Below are 16,459 nucleotides of genomic sequence, written 5' to 3'. Positions count from 1 at the left end.
CGTAAGTGTTTGGTGTAAGAAATATTTCTACAAATCAATAAAGTACCTGATTTTCGTCTGATTTAAGATACTCATGATAATGCTGGTGGCATTTTCGGACGACCCCTTCCACAAATTGCTCCTTGTTGACAGGAATCACTTTCCACAAGAAGTAATACTTGTCGAGAAAGGTTTGCTTATTATCCGTAGAAATATTCATGTTTAATGCCTGTCAAATAAGCGATGGTTGGTGCCTAAAGCTTTTAAATACCCTAAGGCTTAAATCAACCAACGCACAAGCCACAAGCGCCTCAACAACGTAATTGTTTGGTTTTTCACATCACAGTATTTTTTGACGATTGTAACTGGGCTTCAAGCAAAGCATTGTCAGCAATGGCAAGTTTGTAACAAATAAGATTAAACGCTAAATTAAAGTACAAAAAAGTAGAAGTGAGAGTAAATACTGTTTGCCAAAATCTAAAACACATAAATAATACACAGGCAAACAAATCTGCACATTCTTTTCGGTAACTGGTGCTTTGTTTGTACCGACAAATCAAGTTCTACTGCGTCGTGACACGGCCGCTCAAGATTCTGGCTTGAATGAACGCAAGAGATCAAAGGGTTATGGCAGCATAGTACTAATCGAATGAATGAAAACTTTACCCAAGTCCCGTATTTTAGCATGTTTGGGGTCATATCAATACATTTCATTATGATTCGTCTTTTATTTAGCAACTTGTTACGATAGCCTAAAAAGAGATTACAAACTTTAAGCAGACGTTCTCCTCAGCAAAGCTAAGTGCCAATCACGTCAAGTTACCTGATAATTGATACGTTCAGTGAAACGAAGATGGGGGTCAAGCAATCGACGTAAAAAGCTGTCAGGAGGCAGAACGGTTTTGGCAACCACTGTCATTGTGGATGGAAACACAAAATGTACATGCGTGTGGCTCAAACCAGGTGCACTAAAGGTAAGCCCAACCTAAAATGTATGGTCAATCTTGCAAGCCAAGTATTTACATTAGAATCGAGCAAAAGAGCGATTACAGTTTATAAATTAAACCACTATCATGCAACAGTTTAAGGTAACAGTGTTTGCTCATGTAGTGATCTTAACCTAACTCAGGAAAAAACGCCAAATCTTTAAACCACTTTTGCCTATTTTAAGCATCTAGGAACTATGGTTTGTAAAGGTTTCCGTACCTGTGCATGTAGCTTAGCCAAATTCCAATCACACATTTTTGATTCAGGACAAGGCCAATGCGCTGTATTGCCACCTTTTAATACGATCGTCATTTTTGTGTGTTCCTTGTTAAAACGGATCTCACGCACATCCCAATAGTAATTCTAAAAAAAAACAAAGAAATATATAAGCCCGTGGTATTGTTCATCAACTATCGTATTGATGAAACAAAGACTTCGTAAACATTGCCTTTTGTGCATGCCTAGACACATGCACGTTTTAACTACATAACAAAGCATTATTACCATAAACAAGATATGAAACTTGCAGTCCGTTTTGGCAAACAGTATAATCTTGAAGTGTTTACGCTATTTTCCATCTTTACTGTTGCAGGTAAACTGCCATACCTTGTAAAGATTAAAGTTTTCCAGACCCTCAAAAACCATTTTGTACATTTGCATTTCTCTGTCATACTGCAACGAATGAGCAAAAAGTGTGTTGGTGAGGATGAATATGAGTTCTTCTTCGGAAATGACGTTGACATTTTGATAACCAAGCCAATATTTCGCAATCTATAAAACACACATGTGCGTGAACATTTGGCCTCAAAGGATGTTGAAACATGTACTGTCGTATTTACTTGGTAATGCACTAATGCAGTATAAGTGTTCAGATGGTAAAAGTACTTTTTGCAAAGGTTTTAGTCTATCCAACAACAAAACAACCGTTCGTTGTATCCGAGAATAGCAGATGACATGAAACTTATGAGTCGTGGCTTAAGTTTTCACCAGTCAATTTAAAAGGAGTGTTTTTTTGTTTTTTTACCTCTCTTGCAGCCCATACAGTCATTCTAAAAAGGTACAACGGTGATCGAAATTTTAAAAATTGCAATTCCTCGTTGTCAGCAACCCTTGTAATTTCTGAAATCTTAAAACAAAAGGATGTTTAAGTTCAGTTTCTTATTTTCCCTTATTTTCCGCCAGTGCGTTCGAAAGTAGAACGATAAATCAACATACAGTCATCTGATAATTCATCAATCGTTATGCAGCAATTATACTTGCGTCCCAACACACAATAAACTATTGCAGGAACATCAACCAGGATATCGATCGTCAAACCAGGTCTCGATAAGAAACTATCGGATATAAAACACAACAGGCTTATGGCACCAAAATGGTCAGTCAAATCATCGAACATGACAATCACAAACCAGGCGTCTGTTTAACGGTAAATGTCATGTTTGCAAAGTACAGTAACATTGTAAATACTGATCATGCATGGTAAACTTTTGCAGGAACATGTATATCAAAGTGCAAACACAGAATAACTTACCGGATATTTGTAGTTTATCTTTCCCAGACTTCCTGTTTGCTGTCAACCAACACCCGTCAACAGTTTCAATTTCAGGATGCAGCACTTTGCGGTGATTACCACTAACCCACCAACAACAAACGGTATATATGGTATGAAGAAAAACACCGACAAAACATAAATAGAAAGCGTTTTTAGGAACGTGTTCATTTCTATTTTCTTGGAAGCTCCTGCAAATGATACAATATGTGTCTCCGAGGTTGATTTCAATAAGCCACCTTAAACTATAAATCACTACAAACGTTGAAAAAAGTGCATCTAAATGTTTTAACACACAAACACACGATACTCAAGAAAACTTAGAGTTCCAAAGAACCAAATGCCAGTTGTCCAGAAATAAAATCTGAAGAATTCGGCGTTCAGCCTGTTTGAAAAGCCTGGTACCGGCTGATGTATGAATGCATTCAGATTATCCACACATGGTAGGTAGCCTAGTTACAATCACAAAGTGACTTGCAAACTAGTTAAATTGCGCATTGTACAAATAAAAAACAAATGCGCCCAGAAAGTGTGCGCCATAAAATTTGAACATTTTAAGTCTGTGTTTCGTGGTTTGACAATAACATTAACTGAAACCCTCACGCTGGGACAAAACAGCTTAAAACTTCTGACATTCGATTTCACCAACATATTTTTGTGCTCATGAATCAGGTTTCGTAATATTTCCTGCTTTATCATCGTCAAACTAGGTATGGGTAAGAAACTGTGTCAACCTTTGTCAACAAACTGTTGGCACGGACATCAAACACAACAGGCTTATGGCACCAATATGCTCAGTCAAATCATCGAACATAACAAGCACAAACCCGGCATCTGTTTAGCGGTACCTAGAACAAAAAATGTCCCATAAACAAGTTTGCAATCTGCAAAGTAACATTATAATACTGATGATGAAAATCTAAGCTTGCAACTCAACTGTTTATTCGTCATCACAAAAGCTACGATCGACGATCTTTTTCACCCTTTTTAATGCTTGTTTAATGTATATTTTGCTACTTTGTTGTCCTACACCAGGGGTGCACATCCTTTTCGCTACGACGGCCGCATCGCAGATCCTTATTTCACCAATAGCCCCCACTTACCTGCTTTGTTTTTGTTTTAAAATTCTGAATGTAAAGAAATTGTTTTATATCATATATATACGATCTAACAGCGCCCAAAAAAATCCTGATCAACTTGATGCACTGACTACACTGTACCAGGGTTGCCAGGTACTGTCAGCTGGATTCGGACAGTATTTGTCTGAAAATCGGACATTTTAGGACAAAAAAAACGAGAGCGTATAATTGCTAACAAAGTATCAATATCGAGGTGCCAACTGCCATTTTTTGTGCGTTTACGTTCCCTAAACTCATAAGCGCCGAGTTTTACACAAATGCAAAGCGGCGGACGTAAAATATGACGTCACTTATGCGTGCAACCACAAGAACGGAAATCCAAACTTAAAGCACAACAAACTTCCCATGTTCGAAAACAACGATATGTTTGATAATATCTAGTTGACAATTGCAACACGTTGCAATTGGGTTTATCATTGGTTTCGCAGCGTTTGAAAGTGTTTCGTCAACTTGTTGCTTCATATCACCTTAGATACCCATTTATCACAATACAATTGCATTGTACAATGCAATGGCCAAACATTCACTGGCAGACAATTATGTGTTTAATGTCATAAACAAGGTACTAACCAAAACAAGTTGCACTTTTAAACCACGTTTTGTCGTAAAAAAAGGTTTGCAACCTTCAAAAAATAGGAAGGAGACAAAAAGTTATTCAATCAGCAAAATTCGGACATATTAGGACAAAAAACTAAATGTCCTAATGATTTTTAGGCGTCGGACACTGCATGTGAAATTAGGCCAATTTATCGTTTTTTGTCCGATTTTTAGGCCACCTGGCAACCCTGCACTATACAGTGTAAAGATCAACCTAACTGTTTATGACGTCATAATCCATACTGTGAAGCTTATGGAACTTGTTTTTTCGCATTCTTTGCACATAATAGGCGTACAAAAAGTCTGACGCATCTGGCTACTAATACTCTTTTCAGTCCCACAAAATCGGATTAGCAGTTTGAAAATGAAAATATTTAGCACATGAGTTTTATTTAGGCTACGGCCGCCAGTGCATATATTTTAATAAACATGTTCACGGGCGCACAAACTCGTATTTGCGGCCGCATGTGGCCGTACGGCCGCAGGTTGTGCACCCTGCCCTAAACCTTGCGTGTTTAGAAAACTGCCCTTCGTACGCGATGTTCTCTACACACGACTGGCTTCCTGAAATATTTGGCAACCATCCGTGCAACACCAACACAAATTCAATGACCGGTGTTCTGAGTATTATCCTCTCTGGGAAAGTAATCGTACCAGTTCGTTGCCTGCTTTGTGACATGTCGTAATCGAATAGGTTATCTGCAAGAATAGGTTATGTCATCACACTCAGTAGTTTTTCTTAGACAGGCTTCGACTAACAAGTTCCTGGCCTTAACCTTTTTTGTCTTGTTTTCATCTCAGAATTTGTAATCCTAGGAGTAATCCTTCCGTTTAGGAACTTCTGTTCTGTGGCGTCCCATACAATGGTTCGACTACAACCAGTGGTTCTCAATCTTACACGGACAGCGTAGCACCTGACAACTTTCTCTATCGCTGCGTACCACCTAACTTTAACCCTGTTTGAATAAATAGACTAAAAAATAAGCCCATTTTCTCGCCCTGACTAGCAAATTTAGCAATTTCAAAAGATTGTTCAAGACACGAGTTTCGCCCAAACCAGTGCTCCCCAAACCAGTATCAGTTGGGTCAGTTGAGTTGCAATTTTAGATTGGACTTAAATCAGGTATGACAGAAAGCTACTCGCGTACCACCTGAAAAGTTCCGGCGTACCACTAGTGGTACGCGTACCACAGTTTGAGAACCACTGGACTGCACGTTTTAGTTCGACGGCAATTTTGTGCGTGGTAAAATCTTATCAGTTGAGATAATCAATTGTACTAGAGAACATGATACTAAGAGATACTTTCTCATTCTACAAAGGGTATGGAAGCTAATAAAGTAAATGCAACTGTGAAACGAAAATCCAACTTTCAAATTAACTAAGTTTCCTTTTTTTAGTTTATAATTTTTTTGACAACGTGGCTTACCAGTAGTGCGAGTGCGTTGTCTGATAATTGGGATCTTGTGAAACGTGTTTGCGTTTGTAGAAAAATTTTGGTGCACAACGACGGGTCCATCAAATTATTGTTTTCCTTTTTGGATTAGTCCGAAATGGTTTATTAGATATAATTTACCAAACAGTACACCAAGGTGCACAAATAGTTGCGATTTCATCACTGGTTTTTGTCAATTGTTTCCAAACTTTTGACGCTACTTAAATATTTGAAACGTTTAATTTTGTAGTTTACTACGACCCACAAATATTTTGCAAATTTTTTGTTACAAAAACAGGCGACCCAACTTCGCTATCCATATGGTAGGATTCAATTTTTTTGTCAGCCGGTTCTATCACAAAAGCCATATTCTTCAGCCGGTTCTGTTACAAAAAGTCCATAGACAGTAACCAGTAATGCTAACCGGTTCGCTGATCTTACAAAAATCCGTACATGAGACGGTTCTATAGAACCTGGTGCGAACAAGCTTAAAGTACTCAAGCGTATACCTACGTCACATCACGTGTATAATTGAACCACATTGCCACCCTCCCCTGTGGCGTAACAGTACGTTTGAATTGTCTTCTCTCTGCTGTGTTTCGGAAAATTAGCGTTGAGTTTTGCGGGCACCACGCGCTATGCGGGTGTTTTGGATGTGTATTTTAAGCCCCCAAGCTACCAGAAAAACATGGCACGAGATTCAAGTAAAACGCTAATTATCGCAGGGCACTTACACATCTTTTTTCCGCGCTCTAACTGCAAGACAACTCTTGCTTTCACACCTCGTGTATTACTGCTGATTCTGTATTCTGCTTTGCTATGTGACATTTGTTTTCAGTCATATTTTTCAATGTAGAACTGTGGTTGTCGTCTCAGTGACAGGATTGTTTTTGCAGTGTTTAAAAATACTTAGATCAGTTTTTCCCTTTATTACACGCTTTATAATACACGTCGCGGTTATTGAAATTTAGCAAAACGCGCCCTTATATTATGCGATGGTAAAATTGGTTAACGGTAATTGAAAGCATTTTTATTCTCAGTTGGATTTCAGTCTATTTCAAGCGGTCGTACAGGAAAGGAGTGTCCTGACTTTTAACAAACGACTTCCTCACTTTTAAGTTTTTCGTGATGCGTTTCGCTGTATTACCCCCGCTTATCGATACGGAACTATGTCAACATAAATTTCCAAATTATTTAATTTCGTATCGTGTGGTTAGTCACCGGCGTTGTTTTATTCTAGGTTTTGCTGCTGAGCACGATTTGGGTAAACACTGTTTGTAAAGTTAAAATTGTCGACCTGCTTTTAACTTTGGTGTCGAACAACAGTTCATGTCAGACACTAAAAGTGGATTTCCTTCTATTTTATTCATTCCAAGGTGCTGATACTTTGAAACACGGGTCACGTTCTGTTACGTTGTATTTTTTGATTTTGAGGAACCTTTAGGCTGATTTGATTGGTTATACCAATTACCTGCTATCTGGTAATTTAGTAACATCTGTCACCCGCCCCCGTGATTAATAACATTTATTGATGATCTACTGAACTCAAGTTTACACAGCTTGCTAGTGCCAAGTGACGTTCTTGGCAACTCGTTTCCATTTCCTCTGCATTTCCAGGTGGGGTTATTTAAGGCCAGTTTATTTAAGGACAAACCCAAACTAATTTCCTCCGAACGACAGCTTTAACCAAATCACAACAATGTGCAGGTGGCATTAAAACACGAAAAAGTCCGATCTTCAGCGCCGGTAAATTCTGTTTACTGTGTTTCTCTCCGCAGCTGACAAGACATTAAATATCATTCGACATATCCTATTTAATAGCATAACAGACAATAGATAACAGGTGATCAGACGTTTAGAAGGGACAGTAGGTAAGAAGAATACGCACAGTGTTTAATATTGTTGATTTAAACATTATAGCCGAAGGCTTGCGTTTGTCCAGCAAACGTTGAAAGGCAGGTTACTTTTCTTCTAAACGCATTTTTTTCAAGTCAGGTATCAAAACACATTTTTTTCCGAAAAATGCTATCATACAAACGGAATCTGCCAATTTAAAGCCTAAAATAAAAGCGTGCCTAATGGTTAATAGGTAGTTGGTGACCGATTCTATAACGCTCGCTTAATCACACAAAAATGTACCGGATTCTTAACATGGGAAGAACATAAAATGGAAGTGTTGCTGTAGCCATGTAGGTGCCAATTTTCATGCAAATTCATGTTGTCTCCTTTGGTTTGCCTAGCAGCGATCTGTTTATATCATATTGCGTGCACAAATATCACCATGTTAATGTACATAAAACGCCGCTACAGCTGAAACATAATCAGCTCGTTCAGAGGTGCAGCAGCAGTGCATTCTTATTGGATGAAGTCCGCTAATACTTTGCTTGGTCCATCAGTTTACCCCTTCTGTACGATTGTTACGGTACTTTATAGATAGTTGGTTTAAATTGGGACAAACCACGAAATTGTCTGTTATATCGTTGTATATTTTTTAGCTTAGTTTAACACCAAAGGTTGAGTCAGAATCAGATTGAACTTACCTTTGTCACAACGAAATTGAAACAGCGAAATTCAAATTTGTTGCCAGTGGCATAAGTTTTTGTTTAATCCGTTCGCACGGAATACACCAATATTACATATAATTACATCCGTAAGCTTTTGCAAGTACTGATTAAAAAAAACACAAGATGAGTTATTGCTTTCTGTTTAGTGCGGATTTCAGGTTTTCTAAATACTCTACCAGACTACCCAAGTCAAAAATTGTGAAAATGCTAAGGATTAAAAAGTTGTTGGTGGAATTTGCTTTAACCTTTCTGCTGTTTATTCCTTACTTACCGCTGTTGGTCGTTGGCTTATTGCTGGTGACTTTGAAGGCCATGATTCTCAAGTTGAAGTTGGCGACTGGGTATAAATGTACAATGGTGCCGACAGTGGGAAAGATTTGCTACAGAAACGCAGTAAGTGCGGCAAGACAACCACTTTTAGGTTGTTCTGGCAAAATTGTGAGTTAATTACCCAAAAAAGACAACGAACGAAACAGACAAACTAACATTAAACTACCGGTTTGCTTTTATGCCTATTATAGTCCATTGTATATACCTGCTTTATTATAGGCCTGTCAATTAAACTTTTGGGCCTAAACGAGCTTCTCAAAAACGATTTGGGTTCTAGCCGGGTTCTTGAATTTCGTGTTGCGTATCGTGACGTCATTACATTTCACCAATGGTTAAGACAACCTTTACACAATGTATGAGGCAAATAAGTCCTCCGAATATTTGCAATGGATTTGCGCCACTGATGTGTACGAATGTCAACGGCTAACGCATCTAAATTTTCAGATCTCTGATATCACTAACGTTTCGACCCTGGAAGAATATCAGTTCTTGAAGTATCGCAGCCCACTCTATCTATTTCGCATGGCAGTGTGGACACCATGGGAGGTAAAACAGTGTGTTTGCGTAAATTTTCCAAGTGATATGGCACATACTAGTGATGTTTTAGCTTGCTTAAGGTTCACGTTGAATGAAAGTTGTAATAACTAGTTTTCAGTGCTGAACATTTGTGGTTTTTGTAGGACGGCCCCGCGATAGAAAAATTTAGTGTCAAACCGGTCTGCAGTAAAAAAGGTTGCTGACCCCTGTTTGAGAGAATATAGCCCCTTGTTTAGCCACACAAATACTATAGGGACATTTAGATTTAGCCTATGCAAACTAAAAAAGCCAAAAAAACAAACTATAAAATACACTATATTAGCCAAAAACGTTATTTTAATTAAAGTGGCGATGTTGCTGTGAACGGTTATTAACAGGTTTATGTATTTCATGCGCTCATAGACTCCCACAAGACAGTCGCAGACATAACACATTGCGTTATTTCCGGTACATACGTGTTATACAGAGACATTTTGTGTAGGCTGCCAGGTTTTTCCTTGGAAATCATAAGCCTGGCTTAACATCAGAAGGTGAATTGCTCTCGTCCGTAATGAACACTGTATTCGCACATGCCATTGTGTGGGACAATGACATACAAATGTACAAATTATCATTGAGCGAAATGGAATCCTATAGTCTTTACCGGGTAAGTAGTAAAAATGTTTTGTGTATTGTTTTGTACACGAATCAGAAATAACTTTTATCAGTGACACATTCATACAACTTTTTGAAAGCTTAGAAACACTAACACGGGAGTGAAAAAGTAAATTGCTAACAAATACCAACGCATTAATAGAAACAAAATCGCTACATGCGCTGTGTATCAAGAATAATCCTTGTGTTTTCCGTATCAATCCTTACAGAACTACTTCTGGGATTGTAAGGAAATTTGCTTTAACAAAGAGCACACCAAGATGAGGATTGTCATGTCGGAAGGTCAAGAACTCAACTGGCCCTGTCCGGAATCAAAACTAGCTGACTGGAACTTGGCTAAGTTACACGCCCAAGTACGTACATAGTTCCACCGGTCTGTATGTGTTAAAACGCATGAGCACCTTTTTAAGTGTCAGCATGGAACGTTTTTGTGTGCTACATTTTTTAACTTTATCATTTACAAATACTTTTTGTTAATGTATCAAAACATTTTGTCACTGCCGATTTTTTGTTTGCGATTATCAGTAACTTTTTTAAAATCCATGGCAAAATCGCCTTCAAAACACGCGATTGATATTTATTTGCATCACACCTTAAACTAACAATTATGTAGCGTTTTTGACAACAGACTTGTAAAACGAGAAATACGCCACACAGCCGAAAAATTACTAAAACCGATAGGTAGCGCAAAAAGCAAATTTCTTTCAAAATGCTAACGGTAAGGGCGATTTGGATTGGCTTACAGTTTTGCAACAATAAAATGTCAGTAGAAGTAACTTTAAAACTTACTAAAAATTAATTTCTGACCTGAACCCATTCTAACTTCTAATTTCATAATTCGGATCTTTGCGCCACATATCGGCATTTGGCAAATACTTGATGGCTTGAGGTAAAGATAATACTAACAACCATGCCTCACGGCAGACCCACGTTAGGTAAATTTCGATAGGTGACGCAAAGAGCTGAAATGTTTATTTAGCAACCAAAGATGGGGAGGGTTCGGAAGTAAGTTTTAAAAAAATTGTTTGGAACTAAGTTTTAAAGTTATTTTTATTGTATGTTAAATGATAATTCCTTTATCCCGACCCAATTAGCTTTAATCGTCAGCATCTTTAAATAAATATCATTTTAAATGGGTGTAAGTGCTCTTTGCGCCACTTATCGGATTTTATCCAAGTGTTGGACTGCCGTTAGTATTACCTCTAACTAGTTTGTAAATGCTGAATTCCATCAAAATGGGCTTGTAGTTTACTAAACATGTAACTTTATAACCACTTCTCGCAGGTGTGTATGACGTTCTTTGCTCCTGGATTGAGTCACAACCACGTGCACTTTGTCTTTCCTTCAACCGTTACAGTGATTGCAAAACGAATTCTCCCTGAAGATAGTTTTCTTCGCAGATTGCTTCAACCGCACATGCGCTTTACAGAGCGAATAAACTATCAGGTATAAGTCCAACAGCAACCTAAAAACAACTTTATATCTTTTACTTCAAAAGCTTTGCATTTACTACTCAGGATGATTTTATGCGTATAATAAAAAACTTTCTAAGTACTTTCTGTAGTTTAAAGGTTTATGGAGACATGAGCCATAACCACAATTTTAAGGGGTTTTGGTTTTCTGTACGACTTTGTTAGTAAATGTATGAACACGTCGACAATCACTATGCATATGCGCATCAAATCCGAGTTGTGAATCGGGTCAGACTTTTCGGGTTCAGGCCGGGTTCGGGCCGGGTTCGGGCCGGGTTCGGGCCGGGTTCAGGCCGGGTTCGGGCCGGGTTCGGGCCGGGTTCAGGCCGGGTTCGGGCCGGGTTCGGGCCGGGTTCGGGCCGGGTTCTGGCCGGGTTCTGGCCGGGTTCGGGCCGGGTTCGGGCCGGGTTCGGGCCGGGTTCGGGCCGGGTTCGGGCCGGGTTCAGGCCGGGTTCGGGCCGGGTTCGGGCCGGGTTCGGGCCGGGTTCGGGCCGGGTTCGGGCCGGGTTCGGGCCGGGTTCAAGCCGGGTTCGGGCCGGGTTCGGGCCGGGTTCGGGCCGGGTTCAGGCCAGGTTCATGCCGGGTTCGGGCTTAGGTTTCTTTTTGTTTTTTGTTTTTTTAAAAACGGGCCTGACTCACGTCTGACTTTACACTTTCAGCATTTTTTGAATAAATTTACCTACCTAAGTGCTGGACCTAACCCAATGGCAAACAGCCCTAAAATGGCTTGTTCCAGAGACCAATTGTCCATTATTGTCTATTGTGTTTTGTTGTCTTCCGAAGGCGAAAGAGTATCAATCAAACTTTCGAACGATTCGGTTTTTGTGCTCTAATTTTAAGCCCGTTTACAACTCTGATTTAAATCAAACGTCAAGATTTGGACCTTTTCCAGGTATCGTGGCAGCATATCCATTCATTTGCTACAAGCTTAATTGCTTTAAACAGTTACACAAGTAAACTAGGAGCAATCATAGCATTGTTGTTTTATCGGTCATAGGCTTTACAACTGAACCGATCTACTGACAACAAGCACAACTTTTTCGACCAATATTACCTCCTTTGGAAGGCAATCCCTATCAACTTGGAACAATTCATAGCGGGAATTGCTCGAAAATGTCACCAGTTTTACTACAAGTACAATGAAAATAGCAAGGTTTGTAAACGAGTTAAAAGAATATTTTTTCCCGCATTGGTTCAAAACAAGATACCCGATCATAATCCATGTCTACAAAATGTTGTTTAGTTTTTGGTCACAGTGTATTTCTTTATAGTCAGAACTTAAAGTTCCACATCTCAGATCTTTTTGACGCAAATTCATGTACTTCCAAACGCGCCCAAATCCAGGTTGATAATGCCTCAACAATGCCAACAAATTTGACCAAACAATTTTGACAATTCTAAGTGGCGCGACGGAGCATAGGCGTTGTCAATGGCAATTGCGCTGAGTCAGGAATTGTACATTTTTTTTCACGGGGTTCGAACCCAGGACACTCCCGGGGACGAATCTCGATCTAGGTTTTTTATGTCTGTATGTGGGTCAGGCGCGCCAGACCATTCGGCCAAGTTCCTGCCCCAGCATTTGCACACATTTTTTTTTTTTTTTTTTTTTTTTTTTTCACGGGGTTCGAACCCAGGACACCCCCGGGGACGAATCCCGATCAAGGTTTTTTATGTCTGTATGTGGGTCAGGCGCGCCAGACCATTCGGCCAAGTTCCAATTGCACATTATTGCCACAGCAAACGCCTATGTTCCGTTACGCCACCTACCGGAACGTAACAAACCCACGGTGTTAGTTCGTGTGTTAGTTGCTATACCCGTTTGCAAAGGTAAGAATAGACAAATGCTGATTCCGCGCAATTGCCGTTGCCAATTAGGTCTATGCTCCGTTGCGCCACTTATCGGAAATCAGTCGGCCTGTGGTGTGAGTTCCTGTGTTGGTAGTCGCTTGTTTGCATTGTTCGCAAATAATTAATCAGCTTGCAAAAGTCGGACCCGTGTGTTAAGTCGGACGCCTTACGGTGTGTAATACAGTAAACCTTGGTTAAACGGGAAGTCTGTAAGTTCGGATCTTCGCCTAATTCGGACAAAACTTTATTAACAAATGATTTGTAATGTTTTTCCCAACAAAATCTTGGCCTAATCATGGGGAAAAATGCCCTTACAACATTTTCTAATCCGGATTTTTACGTTTCAATAGCAAATTTGCACATCAAATCATGTTGCATTTACGTGGTGATTTATAACAACTGCTTACTGTTGGCTAATTGTTACACCTCATTCATTGTTTTTCACTTTACACAGCCACGTTGTTTTTCACTGTTTATAGGAAGAACTACTAACACAAGAACTCACGGCACAAGCCCGCTTATTTCCGATAGGTAGCGCAACGGAGCACATGCTTTTGCAAAGGCAATAAAAGTCAGCAATTTGCTGAGTCAGCAGTTATTGCCATTGCAAACGCCAATGCTCGTCATTAATATCATTGCAAACGCCAAATGCACATCATTAATATTGCGCGAACGACGTAACAGTTTATTGCGTAATTTGTCACCTAGTGCTTTTAAGGCACTTAATGCCAACATGCTTCATAACGTATCAAAAAATTGCGTTGTTTAATGGTATGTTTGTAAGGTCGGTACTGATTCCATTAAAGTAATTTATACCAATCAACCAGCACTGTAAAGTATAGAAAAAAACGGATTACAGGAGGTTTACTGCACGTTTTTCCAGTCCCAAAATCTTTGTAACTTATTACATCTTTAGAAGCAGAATCCTGATTCCTCGGATATGAAGCATCCTCATTTCCCTCCCAACTACGTCCAGGACAAAGAACTCCAGAATATTCCCTACCTTGAATTTCTGGCATCTTATTATGAACCAGTGAAGAAATACGTTCAATCAGTTCAACACCTGATTGATACCGAGGAATGGGACGACATGAAAAGAGCGATGGCAACCCACGTTCCCGGGATTGAAAATGCTGACATGGTTGAAGTGATTGCTACTTTCATTCATCAGGTAATCTTTTCGGTAAAAAATAACACTTTAAATTGATCGGGTAATTTTGTTTAATTTGCCCATCGATGACTTAATTAAAGATAAGTTATTCACACATTTAATTTAAATTATTGCGTGCAAATGTGACTGGAAAACATACGTCGATTAAACACTAATCCTTGAGTCTTTTGCAGGTGGCAGTTGTACATTACTGTGACCATGAAAGCTATCTCAAGTTTTTTGCTAGGCAATATGGTTGTTTTGCAATCCGGTTTCCTTTCGAATCTTTTGACAATGTAGAGCACTGGGACGAAGTACTGGATAAAACCAAGAATTTGAGTGCCAAGCAGGTCAAGAATAACCCAGAAATGCTGGTGAAAGAAAGTGATGTAATGAGAACCATGTAAGTTTAAGCGACTTTAAAATCGTGATTTCTAACAAGTGGGCTTGTTTTGAATTTTTTTTTGAACAAAGGTGCTTCCTGAATTGCTTCGTCGATTACATCCCTGGAATTTGCCAGGACCTCTCACTGCTTAATGTGAAGTACAACTTTGATCCAGTAACCGAAAAGTCTGCTGTATATGCGGCTGACCAGTTTAAGCAAGATCTTCTGTCAGTTGACAAATCTCTGAGGGAGCAAGACGCTGCCACTCTAATCCCAGGAAGGGATTTCAGGTTGAAAAGAAACATTCCGTTTACAAAACAACTGATCCCAGCGCAGGAGTTCATCGCTTCGGTTTGCTACTAATCAAATAGGTTTTAGTGAAACGGGACTAATTTAAAACATTACTATGTTTTGTTTGAGACTTGACAGGTCTGTCTGTTATTTCGTGGCCACTTTGTTGGAAATTATGATGTTTGACAAAAAACATAACAACAAAAATCATTAATGGGCTATGCAGTTTTGCAGAATCAGCGATTCCCAACCTTTGTATAGTTGCTTTAAACCAGTGGTTCCCAAACTTTTTCATATTTTTTTCAAAACGGTCCCTTTGCCATTATTTCGAGGGCTCGCGGTCCTTAAGCCTAAATGAAACTAAAGTTGATTGCAGGATTTTAGCTAATTATGCAAAATTGCGCATAACAATCATCCAAAGACAGCATATGACATCACAAACAGGACAAAAACATTACGATTGTGCGCGAACAATTGCATTTTTGATAGTTGACAAAAACATTCAATAAAGGCCATTGTTTAGCAATGGAGACAGTCGATTCTCAATTCTACTTTGATTTAAACTTATTTAGTGGCACAAACTGACGCCAAAAAAGATTATAGAATTACTTCAACCGCTTCGCGGTCCCCCAAAAATTGCCCTACGGACCCCTAAAGGACCGCGGACCCCAGTTTGGGAACCGCTGCTTTAAACCCTTATTAAAAGCTTGTTAAAGAAACATCAATCACATATCAAGCGAAGCTGTAAAGCGGCATAAGTATAGAGCAGGGGTGGGGAATCTTTTTGTTCATAAAGGCCACTCAACGTTTTATCGACACTTGTGTAGGCCGCATGGACCATTTCCTAGGCCTAGGACAGTGGTGTTCAAACTCTTTGATTTACGGAATGGTCGTTGTGTCATTTTCTCTTGCAAAGTCGTGGGAATTACGCTCCAAGCTGAATAAAGATAAATAAACTTCCCACTACATTTCCACCTTCACTACAACATTCAGGATTTATTTCACGAGTAGATGCGCTTGTTTATCAATGATCTAAGGACAACTTGTGACATCACAGACAAAGCTTAGAAATTAGATTATGCGAAAACAATTGTTTTCTTTGTTACGCAAGTAAGATTGTAGACTGTATAGCCATGAGCTCTTGGTAGTCACACAGAAAGTGAACACCGCTGCCCTAGAACTTATCAAATATAATGGGAGATAAGACAAAATCCACAAAAAATACATTTTCGTATATTTTTCTTCGGCGGGTGCAGCATGCAGTATCAAGATCCTAAAATGTATTTTTGCGTTGAAGGCCGCACCTCATGCCCTAAAAGGCCGCATGTGGCCTTTAGGCCGCAGGTTCCCCACCCCTGGTATAGACTTTACTATCGTTTGATTTAGTATTTAATTTATTCGTATTTACTCAAGAGAATTTTGAAGGCACTTTTTTGATGTTATTTTACCATTTCTCATGGAGTCATTGCTGAGATTATTCGATTTTGTGTTTTTGCATCCAAACCCGTTTTTGCAAAATAACACACAACTTTAAAGTTTCAAAA

General features: G+C 39.3%; 1 protein-coding gene across 1 annotated transcript; it reads left to right on the top strand.

Moving 5' to 3' along the window:
• Positions 1-73: 73 nt before the first annotated feature.
• LOC145209095 (uncharacterized) lies at positions 74-16,459 on the top strand. The gene is made up of 11 exons (XM_080079342.1): positions 74-170; positions 481-617; positions 810-953; positions 9,023-9,124; positions 9,597-9,761; positions 9,979-10,122; positions 11,054-11,215; positions 12,239-12,394; positions 14,006-14,260; positions 14,434-14,642; positions 14,714-16,459. The coding sequence occupies exons 1-11, from the start codon at positions 74-76 to the stop codon at positions 14,985-14,987; spliced, it is 1,845 nt and encodes a 614-aa protein (XP_079935468.1). The 3' UTR covers positions 14,988-16,459.

The sequence above is a fragment of the Phallusia mammillata genome, chromosome 1, assembly GCF_965637545.1.
Source record: "Phallusia mammillata chromosome 1, kaPhaMamm4.hap1.1, whole genome shotgun sequence".
Classification (NCBI taxonomy): domain Eukaryota; kingdom Metazoa; phylum Chordata; class Ascidiacea; order Phlebobranchia; family Ascidiidae; genus Phallusia; species Phallusia mammillata.
Note: the sequence above shows the minus strand (reverse complement) of the source record. Positions and strands in the feature narration are given on the sequence as shown.

Excerpts from the sequence above, each read along its gene's own strand:
- LOC145209095 (XM_080079342.1), top strand. The coding sequence starts at position 74 with ATGATAATGCTGGTGGCATTTTCGGACGACCCCTTCCACAAATTGCTC. Across the intron at positions 9,125-9,596 it reads CAGTGTGGACACCATGGGAG|GCTGCCAGGTTTTTCCTTGG; the intron begins GTAAAACAGTGT and ends CATTTTGTGTAG. Across the intron at positions 12,395-14,005 it reads AGTACAATGAAAATAGCAAG|AAGCAGAATCCTGATTCCTC; the intron begins GTTTGTAAACGA and ends TTACATCTTTAG.